Source organism: Poromitra crassiceps (assembly GCF_964638095.1).
Source record: "Poromitra crassiceps genome assembly, contig: HAP1_SCAFFOLD_1467, whole genome shotgun sequence".
Lineage (NCBI taxonomy): Eukaryota > Metazoa > Chordata > Actinopteri > Beryciformes > Melamphaidae > Poromitra > Poromitra crassiceps.
The window spans coordinates 1-22,500 of NW_028150945.1; the positions used below are offsets into that span (position 1 = coordinate 1).

The following is a 22,500-nucleotide window of genomic DNA, read 5'->3' on the forward strand; positions in this document are numbered from 1 at the left end:
CTCACTGTTACCTGTGAGTACAGCCATACATGCCTCACTGTTACCTATGAGCACAGCCATACATGCCTCACTGTTACCTGTGAGTACAGCCATACATGCCTCACTGTTACCTGTGAGCACAGCCATACATGCCTCACTGTTACCTGTGAGTACAGCCATACAGGCCTCACTGTTACCTGTGAGTACAGCCATACATGCCTCACTGTTACCTGTGAGTACAGCCATACATGCCTCACTGTTACCTGTGAGTACAGCCATACATGCCTCACTGTTACCTGTGAGCACAGCCATACATGCCTCACTGTTACCTGTGAGTACAGCCATACATGCCTCACTGTGACCTGTGAGTAGAGCCATACATGCCTCACTGTTACCTGTGAGTAGCCATACATGCCTCACTGTTACCTGTGAGCACAGCCATACATGCCTCACTGTTACCTGTGAGTACAGCCATACATGCCTCACTGTTACCTGTGAGTACAGCCATACATGCCTCACTGTTACCTGTGAGTACAGCCATACATGCCTCACTGTTACCTGTGAGTACAGTCATACATGCCTCACTGTTACCTGTGAGTAGAGCCATACATGCCTCACTGTTACCTGTGAGTACAGCCATACATCCCTCACTGTTACCTATGAGCACAGCCATACATGCCTCACTGTTACCTGTGAGTACAGCCATACATGCCTCACTGTGACCTGTGAGTAGAGCCATACATGCCTCACTGTTACCTGTGAGTACAGCCATACATGCCTCACTGTTACCTGTGAGTACAGCCATACATGCCTCACTGTTACCTGTGAGTACAGCCATACATGCCTCACTGTTACCTGTGAGTACAGCCATAGTGATATGTGTTTGGGCTCTGTGAGTGAGTGAGCCTATGTTGCTAAGGCTAGCTCTATGCAGTAATCTGAGAATGTGGTGGAGTAGTTTACATTCATATGTTGTGATGTATGGATATTTCCTTTGTTAGGCTTGCTGACTACAGGTTGCTACTTGGACAGGGAGTCAAGGTAGGATGGGAGGGAGCATTCCTCATGTTAACTAGCCTACAGGTCTTAAGTGGAAAGCTATCCTTGTTCAATGTGAACAAATCACCCGTTGATAATAGGATTCAAATTTTCTGACACAATACATTATTCTTATTGGAACAAACATAAGATTGAAAAAACCAAAAGCTATACTTAAAAAAATATATATAGCCTAACGTTACCTATTTCACGTTGTGTAAAACAGCATTTTGCATAATGTGAAAGTATGTAATGTACAGTAGTGTACAATAGTGTAATGTACAGTAGATGATACAGTAACTATTATATTGTTATTCTGCACATTTTGGAGGTAAAATTAAGTCACATTTGGATGCACTATATCGATATTATTCCCATGATCCACTTTTATGAGAGAGGGACTGGTATATTATATCCCCAGCTAAGTGAAGAATTACAGGCGATAGCAGAGAACAAGGAAGCAGAAATTCATAAGATTCCTGAAGTTTTTCCTCTGGATTCAATTTCTATTCTATTTTCTGCCCTTCTTGGTGTTTCTGTCTGACGAGTGGTTTTGGAAGCTTGTCCTTTGCTCCCCACCCATTTGGCACTCCACTAAAATTAATCAAAGCCATATCCCTCTCAAAGGTGCTCCTCCCCACCAACAGTATATAAATTAATCAAAGCCATATGCCTCTCAAAGGTGCTCCTCCCCACCAACAGTATATCAGTAGACTGCTGGGATTTAAGGATGAATTATGTGAGGACAGATACCTTGACTCCCCATGTCCCCGGCTGTGTTCCCCTGAGAACAGACAATAGGTCGATGGGTCTGTGATATTAATATGGAGTTGTACAGCAGCGGGAGATGGAGTGCTTATTCTGCTAAGCAGAAACAGCTGTTGCAGATCCCAGTAACTGGTTTCCGTTAAGGTGTGTCATATTTCTGAATATTAGCATCGCTCTGTTTTTTTTTCACCCTCTGACCTCCGTGCCTTTACTCTCACCCCCCCCCCCCCCTGCCTCGCCCCCCCCCCCCCCCCCCCCTCACCCCCCCCTGGACCCCCCCCCCCCCCCCCCCTGGACCCTCTCTTTTGGCTCCCAGCGCCCCCCCCCCCCCCCGGACCCTCTCTTTTGGCTCCCAGCGCGCATCACTGCCGAAGGCAACAAGACGGCCGTGAGCGGCAAGAAGGCCTCGCTGTCCTGCTCCTACGGTTTGCCCGAAAAGGTGCAGCAGGTGGTGTGGAGGCACGCTCCTGAGCGGGGCGAAGCCAGCGAGGTGGCCTCCTTCGCCAAGCGAAGCGACCCCATGATCGAGCCGCCCTACCAGGGAAGGGTGTGGCTCAGCGCCTCCCTGTCCCACAGCCAGCTGTCCATCCAGCCCGTCGCTATCCAGGACGAGGGCTGCTACACCTGCCTGTACAACACACACCCTGAAGGGCCGAAGAGCTCCACTGTCTGCCTCTCCATCTATGGTAAGCATCTTTCTCACAAACATACCATCACTGCTGGTGATTGATATTGCATATTTGTAGCAGCATGGCCCACACAGCAGTGAAACAGCTCTGGGAAACTTAAATACCATCTTTGCAAGTTAAGTAAAATATGCGTATCGGGCTACACTTGTTGAGTTCGGATATTGTTTTTTCATTTGACCAGAGATGGTTCGGTTTATCTTGGCATCGTCTTGACTGATGCACTGCAGGAACACAACTACAAGGCTAGTAGCAGATGTGGGCGTTTAGTCCTCTTACAGATGTCACAGACAGCTGTGACAGTCGCGGCCTCCACTTGGAAGTCGTAAACTCATGTTTACGAGACCGGCAGTCGTGTACATGACATGACATGCTTGGCATAGACCAGACCAGCACATCTGGGTAATTTGCAAAACATGAAGGCCGCACCCCTTTTTAGGGGACAACACAAGCCACTCGCGTTGACTTCAATGTAAAATAGCAGTACCAAAGAAATCTATAGAAAAATAACAGAATTAATTTTGTTTATAAATGACCCAAAGACACCATGACATGACAATATATTTCAACTCGGCCGGCCATAGAATGCGCAAGATACATCGACACAAGGTACTTGCCTTATATGAACGTTGTATCCAGTTTCCACCAGGTTAGATGCAACGTCCACTTTGACGGTGTCACCCCTACTCTTATTAAAACATATCTATCGCAGACCAGTTTTTTTTGTTAGTGAAACTATAACAACACAGCAACTCTTCGGCATATCTCTATCAAATTAAACCGTTTTAAATAGTTTGTTTGAAGTGGTTTTGGCTTCTTGTACCGTCTTTTACTATGGTGGGTTTCCCCTAAAAAGGGGCACGGCCTTGGCGCTGGACGCTTGAAGACGCGACGCAGTTCTGGTCTATTCAAGTGGTCACGTTGTGAGCATGCGCAATTGACTTGAAGCCACAGAGGCTAACAATTTAGCTAAGGCTAGGTAGCAAGCAGTTCACTACGTTAATGCAGGAAATGCAAAGGCATAATGACAGAGGAAAAAAGATGAGACCGTTAAGAATTTCAACATGTTCCCCAGACATATTATAAAATGACTATAAAGCTCTATGTGGCTATAAAATTACAATATATTAACTTTCCATCCACATCCATGGCGTCCGCCATTTTCTGAAAATGTCACAAGACACGTCACAAATCGTGAAGGAAAAATTCCACTTACCATGTCATGAATACCACATGAGTGGGCCGTTCATATAACCTTGCAAGCCAGCTGGATTCTCACGAGATCTTGAGATCAAATCAGTGAAACAGAATGTAAAACAAACCCATCCATCTGACAGCGTCAGGTTAGCATTCATATGGACATATATCACGACCCCCAAATGGTCAATGATGAAAATATCTTGGCTGGCACATTTGGCAGTGCTGATCCTGGATTACAGTAATAATGTAAAATGCATTCAGGCAGACAGCAAAACATAGCGTGTACCCTTGAATCTATTTACCTATTTATATGGTTCACCCCATCTTAACAAGTAATTTAAAGTGTGGGGGGGGGGTCTGCCAGTGGTGTCAGATCAATTAATTTATTTGCACTACAAATCAAGAATTTCCTTAATTGAAGTGTTTTTTTCTTCTTCTTCATACTAATTAAGTGATTGGTTTAATTATGCCTTGCTTCAAGTATTGTCTTGTATCTAGACAATTACTGAAACAACTGAAGCTGAATCGGAATCGGAAGTGGAACTTTGTCACTCAATCCATTGGCAGAATGTTTCACTTTCTTTTATGAAAAATATGATTTAGTCGTCCCCTGTGTGACCATATATCTGTCCTATGTGTGGAGGGATTGGAGAACACCTGTTGGTGCTTTAGGCAGAAGCGGAGGAGAGAGGGTGTGGTGTGGCTGCAAGGAGACTGAAAACCTGGAGCCTCTAGATTTAGTGCTGCTGGAAGAGACAGCTAGCGTTGGGATTTGGACAGGAATGTTGATCTTTTAGCCTTTGCTGCTGAAGTAAGCTAGTCCTTGTTGTTATTGGTGTGTCCTATTTTATTTAACTCGTAAACTCGACTAGTGTGTGCGTCTGAAGAAAGGGGCGTTGGAGAGAGGAGAGGGGGGGGGCTGAGAGAGAGACAGACTGAGTCCTGACTGCGTGACACTGTGTCACTGTTTGTAACACACAGTGATTCCCTCTGTCCGCCTCCCGCTCTCTGTGCTTTGTCTCTGGCTTTGCGCTCGCTCGCGTTCTCTTGGTTTCTCCCTCTCTCTCTCTCGCACAATGATCTGAACAAACAGCCCAGCTTTTGTTTGAAATCGGCCCCGTACAGTAGGCATTTCAGTAGTGAAGCACAGGATTTGCGTTATGGATAATGTTTACTTTGCTTTCTGTTCATTGCTGCCAACGGCCTTCCATCCTCATCCCACATAGTTGTCCTCATCCCGTCCTCCAGCTCCCACTCCCACACACATTATTCACAGGCGAGAACAGTGACACACACATTCTGCTTGTCATGAACTGGCAAGGTGTTTGAGTCGTACAAAAGATTTGACTTCACTAAAGGACGGGAATGAGTCAGTACAGTGATGATCCTGTTTTTGTTTTGTTTTTTGTTTTTGTATTTTATTTTGTGAAAAGATGTCACTACATGAAGGGGGGGGGGGCAATGAAAGCCTCTTGCAGTCCATATTTCCATATTGTCCTGAAAATGTGCTTGAAAATAATTCCATAAAAAGAGTCAAAATTCTGTCAAAGTTTGCACGAGCATCAGGCGAGATCGCGAGGCATTATGGATGGTTATTTGCATCCATTCCTGGTGCGGTGTGTCCCACCTCTGCAGCTGATCTAAACCAGATTGTGAGTGCGTCACTGCCTAGAACTCAAATATCTGTGGCTAAATCTATTCTTGCCAAAACAAATGTTCTCAATTCGCAAATGAGTCACATTCCTGCCTCAGCCCCGAGAACAGAGAATTGAAAACAGCAAGGGGTTTGCTTATAGATCTCAAGTGTGCAAGAATTCACATACCGTACCTTGGCTGATCCAAAAGCTACACATTTGCTTCAGGTATCACATTGACAATCTACACTCAGTGATACTCAACCCGAGGCTCTAGCCACATGTGGATCCTTTATGGGTGGTTGTGGCTCTTTTAAGTCTTACTTATTCATTCATCACATCGCCCCATCATTAGAGTAGACACTTTCTGATTATTAAAAATAGCATAAACAGTCAAACATAGATAAATAAAAAATATACATATATATTTTTTGGGGGAAAAATAGTAGGCAGATGTGCTTGGTTGGGGTGGCTTTTGGGGTTTTGCGGTAAAAGTGGCTCTCCTATTGACTTTGTCCTGCCAGTGCGGCTCTCATCGAAGAAATAGTGAGGATCACTGGTCTACACTACCCCTATTGTTTTGAGTGTTAAACACGACAGCTCTCCGGCAGCTGAGCCCGTCTTCGTCATCAAATTCCGGGTTGGAATGTTACAGTAAACGGTAAAATGGTAAATGGCCTGCATTTATATAGCGCTTTTATCCAACGCGCTTTACAATAAGTAGGTACATTCACCCACCCACACAGACATTCACACACCGATGGCGGCAAGCTGCCATGCAAGGTGCTGGCACACCATCGGGAGCAATTTGGGGTTCAGTATCTTGCCCAAGGACACTTTGACATGCAAACTGGTGGAGGCGCAGATCAAACCACCAACCTCTTTTATCCAAAGCGATTAATGGACGACCCACTCTACCTCCTGAGCTACAGCTCCCCCTTACTATAGACGTGGAATTTTGAAACGATGCAACTAACCTACTTGTACAGCAGGTGGCTTTAAGCACCTTGAAGCTGTCAGCGACCCGCCTATAAACCGAGAGAAGGAGAAAGTGTGTTGCACTGTTGACACACTTTTGTTGCGAGTTAAGAGAAGAAGTGCCATTTTGACTAACGTTCCACTGTTTCAACATGGATAACCAAATTCTGACCTTGTTATTTGTGATTCAAAGCATTATGGTGGCACAGCGTCATCGTCTTAGTCTTCTTCTTTGCCTTGGCCGTAGGCGTAGTTGCTGCCCTCTCGATGTGGACTCCAGTACTACACATTGAGGCACGCGCATGCCCAGTGTACGTGACACATCATGTAGCATGCATCTCATAGGAGCTATTATGAACGGAGCCTGCTCTAGTGTAGACTGGGAAGGCTTTAAATGTGGCATTCTTGCAAACGCGCTAGTGAAGATGGCACCTTTGTGTGTGTTTGAGTGTGTGCAGGCCATTCTGAGTGTAATTAAATCATGCCACTGTCGGGCGGAAACCTTGTATCGTCCATTTTGTTATATATATATATATATATATATATATATATATATATATATATATATATATATATAGGCTCACTGAGCTGATACTGCATTACAGAGAACCTTGGTTGTTCACTATAGAGTAGCAGTGTGTTCTGCATGCAGAAAGCTGCTGTTTGCTTGGAGCACTTTGTGAGGAGAAATAAAATGCTATCAGTGGTCAGCCATCAGCTGTTTAGAGCTGCACCGCACGCAGCTCGCTCACCCATTCACTCTCTGCACGAACGTTAGCTTATACAGTTAGCCGTTAGCCTCCAACAAGCTAACAAACTTTCTGTTCAACTTACAGGTAATCATTGGGGGGGCACGGTGGCTCAGTGGTAGAGCTGTCGCCTCACAGCTAGAAGGTCCTGGGTTAAATTCCCACCTGGGACACTGTGAGCGCTGAAGGAGTGCATGCCCATCCGCATGTCCTCGAGTGCCCACCGCCCGGGTGGGGTCGTCAAAGGGGCCTTTCTATGTGGAGTTTGCATGTTCTCCCCGTGCCCCCTGGGGGTTTCCTTCATATGGGAACCCCTCACCAAAACATGCAATATCCTGGTCGCTGAAGTGGTGCCTCCTCTGGTCGTCCGGGGCGCCTGTTCGGAGGGAGGGGAACTCGTTGGAATAGCGTGCCACGTGCTATGTCCTACCGGCTCTCCCCAGATCGGCAGAGGGTGGAGCAGCAACCAGGATAAATAAATTAAATTAGCACTAATGGGGGATAAAAAATTGGGGGGAAAACAAACAAACAAACAAAAAACTTACAGGTAATCGTTAGCTGCTCTTCTAGCAGACCACACAGTGAGCTCATGTGTGTCTATGGGTGCACAGGCCACGTTGAGTGCCAATGACGAGATATCTCGGCTTACAGAATCCAACCGTTGAGTGCCAAAGACGAGATATCTCGGCTTAAAAAAAAAAAAAAAAATTTGACGGTGGGACATCGATCAACCCCTTTTACGTCTCCTATACCAATATTGGAGGAAGAGAATGTGTATAATCTATTTTACCGACCAGCTAAGTGGCGACAGTGCTCTCCAGACAGAGAGAAAGCCGAGCAAAAACAGCCGCAGGAGAAAGCCATTCTCAAGGAAATAGCTGGGCGAAAACGCTTTCGATTTCACACACACACACACACACACACACACACACACACACACACACACACACACACACGCGCGCGCACACACACACATTCGAGTACCTTTGAGCATAAATAAGACCAGAATCGCAAAAGCTTCATCAAAGCTCTCAGCCGACACCCCAAGAAACGAACGAGCCCGTTTTACAGTAATCCAGACTCGCCCGAGAGCGGCCGCGGAGCCAGCAGCAGCAGCACAGACGGAGGGAGGAGTTTGGAGACACACACACACACACACACACACACACACACACACATACACACACACACACACACACACACACACACACACACACACACACACACACACACACACACACACACACAAACACAATACAGTATACAGACTTGCCCAAGGGCACCCATAATCACAGGCACGTGAGGTGGTTCTAAAAATCCATTTATCTCAAAACTCTCTGAAAATCTCTGAAACCATGCTGTACTCAACGGCTAATATCTACATAACTACTAACTCTACAAACTAACTCTTTTAGACAGAGAAAGCACACATTCTATTAGTACTTTTGTGAACTTTGTGTTCACAAAGTCAAAGCAGAAAAGAATCCTCGGCTCTTGTAAAATGAGCCAGAATCCTCAAAAAAACCCTCTGGCAGAAGCTAACTACAGTATTGAAAAACAGCTGGCAGTGAATGTGTTAAAAAATAAATAAATAAATAAATAAATAAATAAATAAATAAATAAATAAATAAATAAATAAATAAATAAAAACAACAAAACTGTCAGCAGAATTAATCTCAGGTGTCGTGCTCTGTTTGCAGGTGCGCGAGACAAGTGCAAACTCCATGACATTGTATTGGGAAAACTAGCTTAGCATGAACCTAAAATGGCTGAAGAGGAATATCAAACATTTAAAGCGGACTTAGAACTTGAGTTTATTCTTTGTGTCCATGGGTTCAGGAAAAAATGCATCTCTCTGCTTTGTGATGTCGTTTCACAATTCAAAAGGTCAAATTTGCGAGCGGAAGAGCTGGCGAGAGTCAAACTGAACCAAACTGGTTTCAGAGAGGAAAGGGATGTTTTTGGCTTGTGGTTCTTGCCAAAAGTATTTTTTGTCAATGTGGCTTCTGAGTAGGGCAAGGTTGAGTACAACTGGACCGTATCTGAGGGACGTTTATGTGATGAACACATAAAACTAAACAGAAAATCTGAATATTGGCCAATTTCAAATTTAATTTACATAGTACTTACACATATGTACTTTTATTTGGTACTACTGAAGAAATAGTAAAATGTCCTAGTATTATCTGATCTCTGAGGTACTGTACATCACAGAGACACTAAATACACAACAAAATATGCTTCTCATCAGGCAGCGTAACATTTAAGGTCTGTGGCTGACTGTGCATTTCACATTCATTGCAATAGAACAAAACTTTGTACCACAAAAGTCCTTTTTGTTTTACCAGTCAAATCTAGAACAAATGTGTGCATATATACATATGTGTGTGTGTTTGTGTGTACGTGCTGTGAAACTAGTTCCAGTTTGTCTGTTAATTTCCCAGTGCTGCCCAAACCTCAGGTGAGCTACAAGACCACGTCCCCCGGCGTGATCGAAGCCAACTGCACCTCGGTGTCGCGCCCCCCGGCAGAGATCGTCTGGAACGTGGAGAGAGATAACCGCACGATGGGCCCGCCGGTGGCCACGCAGCTCCCCCAGGCCGACGGCACTACTCTGGTCATCAGCACGCTCACCGTCCAATCAGGGCTGCTGAAGGACGTGTCCATCAAATGCTTGGTCCACCATAAAGGGCTTGAGACACCAATAGCTGTATCCATGAACACTAAAAGTGAGTTGGTGTTGGTGCACCTTCGCTCCAATATGGATTGCTTCCTCAGTTTTGCGTAGCAGTACGTCTTTTATTGTTCCAGGCTCAAAGCCCTTATATAATGACTTATATAAGGACCCTTCCCCAATTGCACTTGGCCAGTTCTCCCTGCTGTCCTGGCCGTGGTGCCACCCGTTCTGCTGATCTGGCTAGAGCCATAGACTACTAGCACATGCTTCCTCTGACACATGCAATCGCCAACTGCTTCTATTCACCTGACAGCGAGGAGTTTCACCGGCAGGACGTAGCGCATGGGAGGATCACGCTGTTCCCCCTCAGTTCGACTCCCACCCCTGAATAGGCGCCCTGACTGACCAGAGGAGGCACTAGTGCAGTGACCAGGACACATACCCCACTGACTTCCCACCCACAGACACGGGCAATTGTGTCTGTAGGAACGCCTGACCAGGGCAATTGTGTCTGTAGGAACGCCTGACCAAGGCGGAAGCGCCGCTGCCGGGAAATGAACCCGGGTCTCCGCGGTCGTAGGCAAGTGCTTTTACCTCTACACTACCAGGATGCCCCATACTTTGGCATGTGTGCCATGGTTATGGTTAATTTGCAGCTGATAACCTGAGTTTACCTTGTTTCCATGAGGTCAGAAGTGCACAAAGAGACAAGTCATACATTTGGTCATAACACCATAAATCAAATCTTCTCAATCAGTCATGGCCCACAAGAGATGCAGTGTTCAGCCCAGTGAAGCAGCAGTGAAAATGACATATTAACCCAGATGTACGGTAGCAGATGATAACATTGCTGATCAGTTCTCTCTCTGTCCCTCACAGTTGGCACAGCTCTCTCCATCCTGATCTCAGTCACCACAGTAGCAGCTCTGCTCGTCATGTGCCTCTGCTTCTGCCTTTGGAAGTGTTTCTTGCGCAAAGACGGTGAGTGTGCGATCGTGTGCGTGCGTGTGTGTGTGTGTGTGTGTGCGTGCGTGCATGCGTGCATATGTACAGTATGTTGTGGCAGTGGCTAATTCATCAGTTTTATGCATGCCGTTCTACATATTTCTCTAAAGTAATGTCAGATAAAACAAGCAAATAGTAAACATGTTGAGCCTGTCCCCCACTAGTGATGTAGGTCCACCCTTGGGTCAGTCAGTGATTCCTGCTTTACCACTGAGTTGTTCCCATTCATTGTTAAAGGAACACTCCGCCCATTTTCAACCAGCTTTGTATCATTAGAACATCAGTAGTATATCAGAAAACTGTAAACAGTTTTGAAGTCTGTCATTTAATTTGACAGTTATTGAGTGTTAAAGTGTGGACCAGTGACATCACTGGTCCACACACTAACTCAAATTAATAACTCATTAACTCAAATCAACTCTCAATAACTGTCAAACTATTCATCATTCATCTAGTTTGACAGTTATTGAGAGTTGATTTGAGTTAATGAGTTATTAATTTTAGTTAGTGTGGACCAGTGATGTCATTGGTCCACACTTTAACACTCAATAACTGTCAAATTAAATGACAGACTTCAAAACCATTTACAGTTTTCTGATATACTACTGATGTTCTAATGATACAAAGCTGGTTGAAAATGGGCGGAGTGTTCCTTTAATGGCGCCCCCGAGCGGCACAAACTATCGGACGGAGACCGATCCATAGTCCCCCCTTTGTTGGGGGGTTGGGGACAATCACATGATAAGTCATTACTCATACAGGCGCCATGCATCAAGCAGCCAGAGGAGACACTAGTGCAGCGCACATACACACATACCTCCCTTAAGGCGCCTTCACATGATGAGAGGTCTGCACTCTTCTCACCGCGAGGTAGAGCGATCTGCTGAGCGGAGCGTAAATCTGCAGGACAAGAGGCGAGCAGCGGGTTCTTCTCCTCTGATTGGTTGCGCTCATGAAAGGTCAGCGATAAGTAGGTCAGCATTGAGATATTTTGAACTTTGAGCAGAGAAAAGTGCGCTGTGTGCGTCGCCAAGGGTAGCGCTGCCGCCTGGTTGAGAAGCGCCGCTCTCCCCCATAGGAAAACAACGGGACAGCGGGCGCAGAGCTGTTTTACCGCGGATCATGTGTAGGATCATGTGTAGGATCATGTGTAGGATCATGTGTAGGATCATGTGTAGGATCATCTGTAGGATCATGTGTAGGATCATCTGTAGGATCATGTGTAGGATCATCTGTAGGATCATGTGTAGGATCATCTGTAGGATCATGTGTAGGATCATGTGTAGGATCATGTGTAGGATCATCTGTAGGATCATGTGTAGGATCATCTGTAGGATCATGTGTAGGATCATCTGTAGGATCATGTGTAGGATCATCTGTAGGATCATGTGTAGGATCATGTGTAGGATCATGTGTAGGATCATGTGTAGGATCATGTGTAGGATCATCTGTAGGATCATGTGTAGGATCATCTGTAGGATCATGTGTAGTGTAGGATCATGTGTAGGATCATGTGTAGTGTAGGATCATGTGTAGGATCATGTGTAGGATCATGTGTAGGATCATCTGTAGGATCATGTGTAGGATCATGTGTAGGATCATCTGTAGGATCATCTGTAGGATCATGTGTAGGATCATCTGTAGGATCATGTGTAGGATCATCTGTAGGATCATGTGTAGGATCATCTGTAGGATCATGTGTAGTGTAGGATCATGTGTAGGATCATGTGTAGTGTAGGATCATGTGTAGGATCATGTGTAGGATCATCTGTAGGATCATGTGTAGGATCATCTGTAGGATCATGTGTAGTGTAGGATCATGTGTAGGATCATGTGTAGTGTAGGATCATGTGTAGGATCATGTGTAGGATCATGTGTAGGATCATGTGTAGGATCATGTGTAGGATCATGTGTAGGATCATCTGTAGGATCATGTGTAGTGTAGGATCATGTGTAGGATCATGTGTAGGATCATGTGTAGGATCATGTGTAGGATAATGTGTAGGATCATGTGTAGGATCATGTGTAGGATCATCTGTAGGATCATGTGTAGTGTAGGATCATGTGTAGGATCATGTGTAGGATCATGTGTAGGATCATGTGTAGGATCATCTGTAGGATCATGTGTAGTGTAGGATCATGTGTAGGATCATGTGTAGGATCATGTGTAGGATCATCTGTAGGATCATGTGTAGGATCATCTGTAGGATCATGTGTAGTGTAGGATCATGTGTAGGATCATGTGTAGTGTAGGATCATGTGTAGGATCATGTGTAGGATCATGTGTAGGATCATGTGTAGGATCATGTGTAGGATCATGTGTAGGATCATCTGTAGGATCATGTGTAGTGTAGGATCATGTGTAGGATCATGTGTAGGATCATGTGTAGGATCATGTGTAGGATCATGTGTAGGATAATGTGTAGGATCATGTGTAGGATCATGTGTAGGATCATCTGTAGGATCATGTGTAGTGTAGGATCATGTGTAGGATCATGTGTAGGATCATGTGTAGGATCATGTGTAGGATCATCTGTAGGATCATGTGTAGGATCATGTGTAGGATCATGTGTAGGATCATGTGTAGGATCATGTGTAGGATCATCTGTAGGATCATGTGTAGGATCATCTGTAGGCACTTTTACTGTAATCGGGTTTCCCACCTGCAGAGGGGCTCGGGGGATCCGGGGAGGCTCTCTGTTTTGGCTAGTGTGGGAGCTAGTGTGGGAGCTAGTGTGGGAGCTAGTGTGGGAGCTAGTGTGGGAGCTAGCCATAGCGTCGATGAAATCCAGCTTGATAACACTTGAGCGTGTGAGCAGAGTTGAAGGGGTGGAGAAATAAGTGAACTGAGGAAGCGTAAAGTGCAGATTATAGTCTTCCTGATTGAACCTCCGTTTGAAACTTCATTGAAAGTTATTCTTGTTTAAGCAAGACACAAAACATAGGATAATTCTGGATTATTATTTTTTAACTTTACTCTCATAGTGTTTGCCATTATGGCAATTGTGTGTGATGCAATGTGCCATTCATGCTGTCGTCACATAATCCAGTTTGTGGTGGAGGAACAGAATCTGAACATAATTTATGTCCACAACATGTAATCTGCTTTCCGTGCTCAATTCATAAAATGTCTAAGGCTGTGATGGGGATGTGAGATAGCTGTTCAGTTGAATAAAGAAATAAAGTCCGCACACTGAAGTGTCTAGCTCCCAGGCAGTTCATTGACGTTTCCATCACAGAGGATCTTCGTCAGATATTAGTCATATCAACCTGCCTACTGTTATTCCTCATAGCTGTTCAGTTGGATATTTCTGTTGATATGAATGCGTTTTGCCGTTTTCACTACCTGCACTCTACCTGCACTTTACTTGCACCTCCAATGCCTGTGCCTGAAATCAATTAGCCGTGGATCATTCTGTATACTGTAATAGCACAACTCAAAGTACAAATGTTGTGGTTTATAAAGATCTTTTGGTAACACTTTATAATAATGTTCAGTCATACAGTAAGTCATTTATAAGCCTTTAGTTAATGATGAACTAATCATTTACAAAACATTAATATACATTTGTAGATGATTAATAAGTGCTATGTTAACATGTCACAATGTGCTGTAAGTAATCTATAAACTTTTAGTAAAAAGCACTGCAGTACAAACTAAAGTGTTCCTTACCTGTTATTTAAATGATGTGTATATCATTTACCATGAATTTACAAGGATTTCTGCATCTCCTAATCTAAAGTATAAACAATTCATCACACATAAATTTGTTACATACAAGGGGGTAGCTCCATTTGTGAAAATTGAAGCCAAAGTGGAAGTGTCTTAAACCTGCATTCTTTCAAATGGCCTGCAGGGGCCGACTCCACTGGTTGCAAAAAGAAGTCAAGTTGTTTTTGAAGTCAGTGGGAAAATGACCTTACCTCTCACTTGATTAATGGCCTATGATAAACACTTTCCTAATGAGTTTATCATCTCAATTGCTAGTTTTAAGTCTTCTTCAATACAGCATAATGGTCCCATTCAAAGTAAAATAGAAGCAGACTGTTTTGGGGCGTGATTGACAGGTTGCCGGTCCATTGATCGCACAGCTTGCCGATCACGGACCAACAGTTTGGAGGGGGATCTGAATTGAGATGCCTTGTGGCCTGCTGTCCTGGCTGCACCCACTCAACTATGTCACTTGACTTTTTATTGACCTTTGATGTAAAATGTCAGAGAAGATTTGATTTTTTTTTATGATTTAATATACTTTCTTTCCCTCTGTGTCATTGCATCTCTTGTGTCTCCCTGCATTTCTTTTCAGCGGATTAATCTTTCAGATGAGACAAGAGTCTGAACAGAAAACGCAGTGCTTATACGAGCCAATCACAGCGATTCTCGATGTTTCACTGCATATCACAGGACAGCGGAAGATGGCGCTCTGACACACCTCAAGAGGAACATCCCATACAATCCTATTGACTGTATGACAGCAACTCTTCAACGACATTCAACTCTGCTATTCTGCCTCCAAACCGCATCGATGACTTTCAACTCTGCTATTCTGCCTCCAAACCGCATCGATGACTTTCAACTCTGCTATTCTGCCTCCAAACCGCATCGATGACTTTTAACTCTGCTATTCTGCCTCCAAACCGCATCGATGACTTTTAACTCTGCTATTCTGCCTCCAAACCGCATCGATGACTTTCAACTCTGCTATTCTGCCTCCAAACCGCATCGATGACTTTTAACTCTGCTATTCTGCCTCCAAACCGCATCGATGACTTTCAACTCTGCTATTCTGCCTCCAAACCGCATCGATGACTTTTAACTCTGCTATTCTGCCTCCAAACCGCATCGATGACTTTCAACTCTGCTATTCTGCCTCCAAACCGCATCGATGACTTTTAACTCTGCTATTCTGCCTCCAAACCGCATAGATGACTTTTAACTCTGCTATTCTGCCTCCAAACCGCATCGATGACTTTCAACTCTGCTATTCTGCCTCCAAACCGCATCGATGACTTTCAACTCTGCTATTCTGCCTCCAAACCGCATCGATGACTTTCAACTCTGCTATTCTGCCTCCAAACCGCATCGATGACTTTTAACTCTGCTATTCTGCCTCCAAACCGCATCGATGACTTTTAACTCTGCTATTCTGCCTCCAAACCGCATCGATGACTTTTAACTCTGCTATTCTGCCTCCGTATCGATGACTTTGATCAGGTCAGCCATTGTTTTCTCTGTGCTTTATTAATGGTCACACATTCCACAGCCAACAGTATAGAGTCACTGTAAGGCAAATTAAAGTGCAGAGTTTTTGCTTTACAGTGTGTTGCATTTCAGGGGTGTGTAATTGTTTCCTCTGGTTGCCACCAGCACAGCTCAACAGCTAATTACTGTAGTAGAGGCTTACTATGAACTCGCCTTTACCAGTTTACTTCTTCTTGTACCTGACTAGAGGGCCTTCCTCATGACTGTATATGAGTGAAAGCTGTGTGCGGGTCAAGGTAACCTTCAGTATATCAACTGACAACTAAACGGGCTATAGACTTACTTGTTTGTGGTGTGTGTGTGTGTGTGTGTGTGTGTGTGTGTGTGTGTGTGTGTGTGTGTGTGTGAAATTCCATGGTCAGATGGCTTGAATCAGTTCCCTGAAGATGCTACGCTGAAACCTTATTGGTACCCCTGGAAGGAATGCATGTCTGGTTGCTTGCCTATATTGTAGACTCACCGAGCTGTGTGTGTGTGTGTGTGTGTGTGTGTGTGTGTGTGTGTGTGTGCGTTTGCGTTTGCGTGCGCGCGCGGCGCGCGTGTGTGCGTGTGTGTGTGCTGCTGCTGCTGGGTAGATGAGGCAGGGTGGCAGCCATTTAAATACTCAAGCTTAACGCTGAAATAATCTTGCATAACAAAGCATATGATTTGAAGCGGTCACAGTTGTTTGCTTTTTCACAAGAAGAATGCCATTGTTATCAGACTGCAAGGTCCTCAGTATTTCTTAGTGTTTCATCAAACACACCACATCACATTTGCTCACGATGTAGCTGATCTTAGATAGATATCGATCGTTTTGATATCTAGGCTATGCTCACAACACTGATCATGTGCACACGATTTAGATTAGAAACATTTACAAATGTGTTTTTTTCGGAAATGTTCTTAATATGAAAATGTACCTTGACGCCCACAACTGTATGAAGAAATTGTAGTCCAGTAAAAAAAAAAGTGTAAAATTAATGTAATAAATGTAAAAAAAAAAAAAGTATTACATTTGGTTGTCTTTCATTTGATTTTCAACGTTACAACTCATCAGGAACTTTTGCTCAACTTTGTAGGCCTATTTTTTAAGCTGGATTTAGAAAAGATGGAAAACCTGTCCAGACCTGGCTGCCAGATGCTCACTGTTTTTAGGTCTTTTCATCTCTAGCCAGCAGGGATCTTTCAAAGCAAACACACTATACAGTATGTGCTCTCTCTCTCCCTCTCTCCCTCCCCCTATAGTGTCAAGTTGATGTATATATATATAAGCTCTGGATCCACATACAGTAGTTCTGTTCGCTGTGTGCCACATTCCCTTCTTTCATTGTTTGTCTGTGTATTTAGCTCAGGCTCAGCACTTGGTATTAATACAAATATCAGATTATGGTTAAAAAAAAGGAAGAAAGAAAAGTGGATTGTTTGCTTTGAGGGTATCTCATTACCATTGCTAAAACTGCTAAAACACGTGGCCTCTTTTAGACTTACATATGTGTAAAAACTGAATCAAACTAAACTATGTTATATTTATTTATTTACTTTTTTTTTTTTACCTTTACTTTGGTCCCTAGAAAAGAGCAATACATATTACACATTCAGTCTATCTCATAAAGCCTTCTCTCTTCTCTCACATAAATGTTTTTTTATTCCCTCTCGGATTCTTATATTGCATGGCTCTCCTCATCACAATTCCCAATCGAAACAAAATTCTGTGTAATAATGATCCAGACATCTGTAGTTTAGGATAGACTCTGGACCACGAGCACACCTTGGCCTTGCCCAGTTCGACCACACATTGACGTCAGCTAGACGTAATCAGGCATGTCTCAAACGCTGCCTTTGCACTAGCCTCCACGCTCTCCATCTCTGTCATCTGAACTGGGGCTTTGTCTATAGAGAAAACACAGCCACCAATGTGTGTGCGTGCGTGTGTGTGTGTGTGTGTGTGTGTGAGAGAGAGAGAGAAAGAGAGCGAGTGAGCGTTGACCTGCATATAAACTGTGTGGGCTCTAACAGTCAGCCTTAGTGAGATGTAAAGCCATTCAGAGACATATGAATTTCATTGATTCATTTCACATGGATGGCCGTACATGTGAACAGCAATCTATAGGTGATCTATGTGCAGTACATAGGCTACATTATGACTTCTCTTGATTATGCATTCCAGTTAACATATTGTATGACATTATCATACTGTATATAATCCAAAAATCACATTATTCAGGAGCATTGCTCGATGTTTTTCATTACTAAATGTCATTTTTGAATGAAAGAAACTCTTGTGCGCATCTCTAAATGCATTAGAATTTACAACTCAGTGGGCACTTTGTTTTCCAGCATGCAAGAAATCTAAATTACAAGTGTTTTTGTCTACATGTATCTGCTTTTTCCACAATAAAGCAAATATTATACACATATTTTGTGTTCAAAATAATGAGAAATGATGGGTGATTTGTGGTCTTGGGGAGTGGATATTTGTCCTGACTGTTTTGATTTTGGATGCCCAAATGCCCGGTCTCAATTCTGTTGCACCTCCAGAATCCTGTTGTGTTAATAAGTGTTGGATTAGTGTTGATATGGCAAAGCTAGTGTGATATGCATATTATACTTTTATTATACCACTATGATAACACTACAAACATGTCTGTTACAAGCCTTCACTGATCATTTTATTTAGTACAAGCTAATTCCTTAACAGTAATGACAAGATGCATTGTAGTTTATGTCTGTGGTTTACTGCTACGCACTATCATTACCTTCCAATAATAAAAAGTTGACTTTCTCCTATACAATCTGTTGTGAGCATTCACATGACTTCAACCAGCCATACAGTACATTTCCAGTGGCAGTGCTAAGCATTGGGTAAGCATGTGGTACATAAACCAGGTACACTTTTAACTCTACAATCATAAACTTGACTGGTAAAATTCTTTCAAATCCACAACCAGTCTCGTTTCACATCCTGTCTCCTTAAAGTGTCATCATCTCACAGTCATGGAAAACTGGAGAAGGTGAGTGGGCCAAATTATTCCTTCATTAAAATATTCAAATAATCATCTCAACAGAAGCGCAGTACTTCACTCCATATAACAGACACCGCAGTGAATTTCCATTTGAAGTAGGCTAGAGTATATTTCCACAGTCCTTCAGTGAAGATTACAAAATGTACAGTATGGAAAGCTTTTACACTGCAGAGCTGAACATCTTCCCACGTGGAAAGCCCCCTACATCACAGCAGACATGCTGAGCACAGTGCATATGTACAGCGAGTCTGTGTGCAAGGCTCTCAAATTCACCCACCCCACCAACTCTCTCTTATATTCATTTTGGTCAACAAAGTTATTCAAGTCTTGTAAACAAAGAAGTCCATCTACTGAAAAGAGGTGAATAAAAAAAAAGATAAAAGCACAAGTGGGATACATACACTGTAATAAAAAAAATAAGCAAACAATAAAAAGTTCTGGGGAAAAAAGCCAAATGTAACCTGTGCCAAGTCAGAAAAAACTTGCTCTTATTGCTCTTACCATGCTAAAAAAATAAAGTCGTGACATGCAGGGTTCACTTAAGATGACACATTACAGCACACTATACCTCTCCCTTACCACGACCTCCTCTGTTCACCCGTTCTGAGGTGCCTCTGAAGTGTGGTTAACCTTTCCCCCTTTCCGTGACACCAACATGACAGCCCCTGGCTGCACGTGTTCATGTGCACGTGGGCAGCTATTACACAATGCAATATGAGAAATGAAAAAGTCCAGCCTTCATGAAACAGAACACAAAGAACCGTTCAGGAGAATCTGATGGCAGCATAGTTTGAGTGTTCATCTTGTTGAGTTTGTCGCATTCTGCCGGACGTCCCAGAGGGCAGGTGGTCCAGGGTAGCATACACTAGGCAGCAGCTTGACCTTTGACCCCCTCCTGCTGAGTTTGCCACATCAGGCGGAGCTCTGTGGGTCATGGGGAAAGGCGACGTCCCTGCGTTACTGTGGAGGCTGTCATACACATTGGTGTGGGCATGCAGGACAGTAGTGGAAGGACTGCTGTCCTTTGGGAGGTCCGGTAGCATAAGAGTAGACATTTCCTACAATATCAAAACACAGGAACAAGACCAAACCAGACGAATGAAACATAATCCATCTTTTCTGTGTTTTATGATTAAGAAGTAACAACTCTTAAGAGCTCAATTAAGGCCCAGTGGGTTTGAAACACATCTTTACCTGTCCCTTTGTTTGGCCGGTGGTTATTAAACCTGGAAACACACAAAACACAAACAAGATGCTTGAGTGTTTCGCTATAAGACCTAGAAATTCTGTTAAAGTAATCCAAATTGTGACTGGATATGAAGATTCCATAACTTACCTTTACAGTTGGAAAAGCTCAGGAGGCTGATCACTGTCACTATGAAGACCAGAACCACTACACTAACACAGATGATGAGGTAGGTAACCCAATGCAGACTTGCAGCCTCATTTGACGAGTCATCTACAAAAGATGAACAACCAGATCAATGTTGCGAGATTGTGTCCACAAAAATGATTGTATATATGAGAGGAAAATGTTCTTACTTGCATTACTGTTAACGTTTTCAACTCCTGGTGTATGTCTGTCTGGAAAGATAGAAGGCAAATTTATTTATATGCAATTACATTTCTGAGATTGAACAAGTTATTTGTGACATAGAGGAAAAAGTTGTAATCATCACCAATGTCAAATGCAATATCTAAATGACTTACCTGAAACTGAGACATTGATTGCATGGCTAACTTTTGCGTATTTGAATTCTCTTAATTCACATCTGTACAGGCCATCGTCAGAAATGGCGATCCGTTTGAAATCCAAAAATGAGATCAGTTCATCTTTGACGTCGTTGTCAGTTTGTCTTACTTCAACACTCTCTGTATTATTAATCTGTTCACATATGTTTGTGTCCAGAAGTTTCCACCAGGTGACATACAGCGACTCCCCGCAGTGTTTCACAGTGCAGCGTATGGTCAGGTGTTGTTGCGGGACCGCTTTCCATACTGTGCCTCTCTGAACTGTCACTCCCACTTCACATGAAGGGCTCGGGCCTGTAACAACTAGAATAAAAAACTCGCGTCTCAATCAAAACTCAAATGACAATCATCCTCAACATTGTCTTTAATTATTCAGAGTGGATCATGAAACACCTTTACTGTACTTCATTGCACAATATCTGAACAATCTGTTCATTATCCAAGGGAGAGGGGTTGTATAAAAAAGGGGGGATCTCAATATTTCCTATTGTAAACGATGGTGAATGCATATATAAAAAATGTCCCTATATTATAAAGCTTGCTTGTCAAATGGTAAATGGACTGCATTTATATAGCGCTTTTATCCAAAGCGCTTTACAATGTGCCTACATTCACCCATTCACACACCGAAGGCGGCCAGCTGCCACGCAGGGTGCTGGCACAGCCATCGGGAGCAATTTGGGGTTCAGTGTCTTGCCCAAGGACACTTCGACATGCGGACTGGAGGAGCCGGGATCGAACCACCAACCTTCTAATTAGTGGACAACCCGCTCTACCTCCTGAGCCACAGTGTTGTCAAATTTCACCCACTGGTCTCTCATGATTGAAACATGTATCTTCTTAAGTCAGCTTAATTCACATAATGAGTTTTCATTTAATGGCAGGAATAATGTTGTTACATATTTAAATGTTACATATAGATACTATTTTGGAATGCAGATCTTCATTTCATGGTGGTAAAGCATTCTGAATGTAGGATACTGTGCGTCATAGCTAACTGGAGGCATGAGACAACTTATCTTCTGCCCAATCAATTAATGATCCATTCACAATGTGTTCAATAAAGTATAATGTACTAGACAAGTATTCGAATAATGTGAGACACATTAAACAAACGTAATAAGATGAGAAAAGTTATATCACATGACAGAAGAAGAGCAGTTAAGCCTCACCTTGCCCTTCCCCGTGGATGCAGAGGAGAGCCATGAAGCAAAGGAGCAGGTGAAAGTCAGATGATGTTAGCTCCATCAGGGCAGACTCACAGTGACATGTGGATCATCTAACCTCACACAGCGTTTTGCTGTAGCTAACTGTATACAGTACGTGACTGGCTCCACCTGTGAACTTCCCTCACTACTTCCTGTCCTCCTACATAACAAAACACCTATGGAATGAAATGGTTTCACAAGCACACAGACTTACAAATTACACTGCATATTGAGTGATTTGTAGCTTTATATAATATACTCTTCCATATCTCCATAGCTCTGCTCCAAGCTGTCAACTGTGCCATCTTTCTGTGCTTGTAGTCCCCTCTAAAACGTCTTCAGCAGTAAGCACAACATTGTCCTAGTTTCTTTAGCTTTTACATGTTTTTCTCCAACTCTGCACAAGTGTGATTTCTTGCTCTTCTTCACCCTCTTTTGCAACGGGTTAAGAATAAATGATTCAGCATGTGCATTCCATTCCCTGTGCCTTATATCAATTTTGCAGATGTGTCTTGGTTTATTGACTTTGTTGGTTAGAAACAGCTCTGTCTAAATATT

General features: G+C 43.4%; 2 protein-coding genes across 2 annotated transcripts; one reads left to right on the plus strand and one right to left on the minus strand.

Annotated features, from left to right (window-relative positions):
- Positions 1 to 51: 51 nt before the first annotated feature.
- Positions 52 to 15,277, plus strand: LOC310771900 (OX-2 membrane glycoprotein-like; the record flags this gene model as incomplete). Its single annotated transcript, XM_083664402.1, has 5 exons — positions 52 to 79; positions 2,142 to 2,471; positions 9,477 to 9,761; positions 10,589 to 10,690; positions 15,038 to 15,277. Coding segments are annotated over 5 exons (762 nt in total), but the record flags the coding sequence as incomplete, so codon positions are not given.
- Positions 15,278 to 19,746: 4,469 nt separating this feature from the next.
- LOC310771898 (uncharacterized protein) lies at positions 19,747 to 21,940 on the minus strand (the record flags this gene model as incomplete). The annotated part of the gene is made up of 5 exons (XM_083664400.1): positions 19,747 to 20,040; positions 20,177 to 20,208; positions 20,319 to 20,441; positions 20,525 to 20,566; positions 21,907 to 21,940. The coding sequence occupies 5 exons, from the start codon at positions 21,938 to 21,940 to the stop codon at positions 19,747 to 19,749; spliced, it is 525 nt and encodes a 174-aa protein (XP_083520526.1).
- Between the last annotated feature and the right edge of the window lie 560 nt (positions 21,941 to 22,500).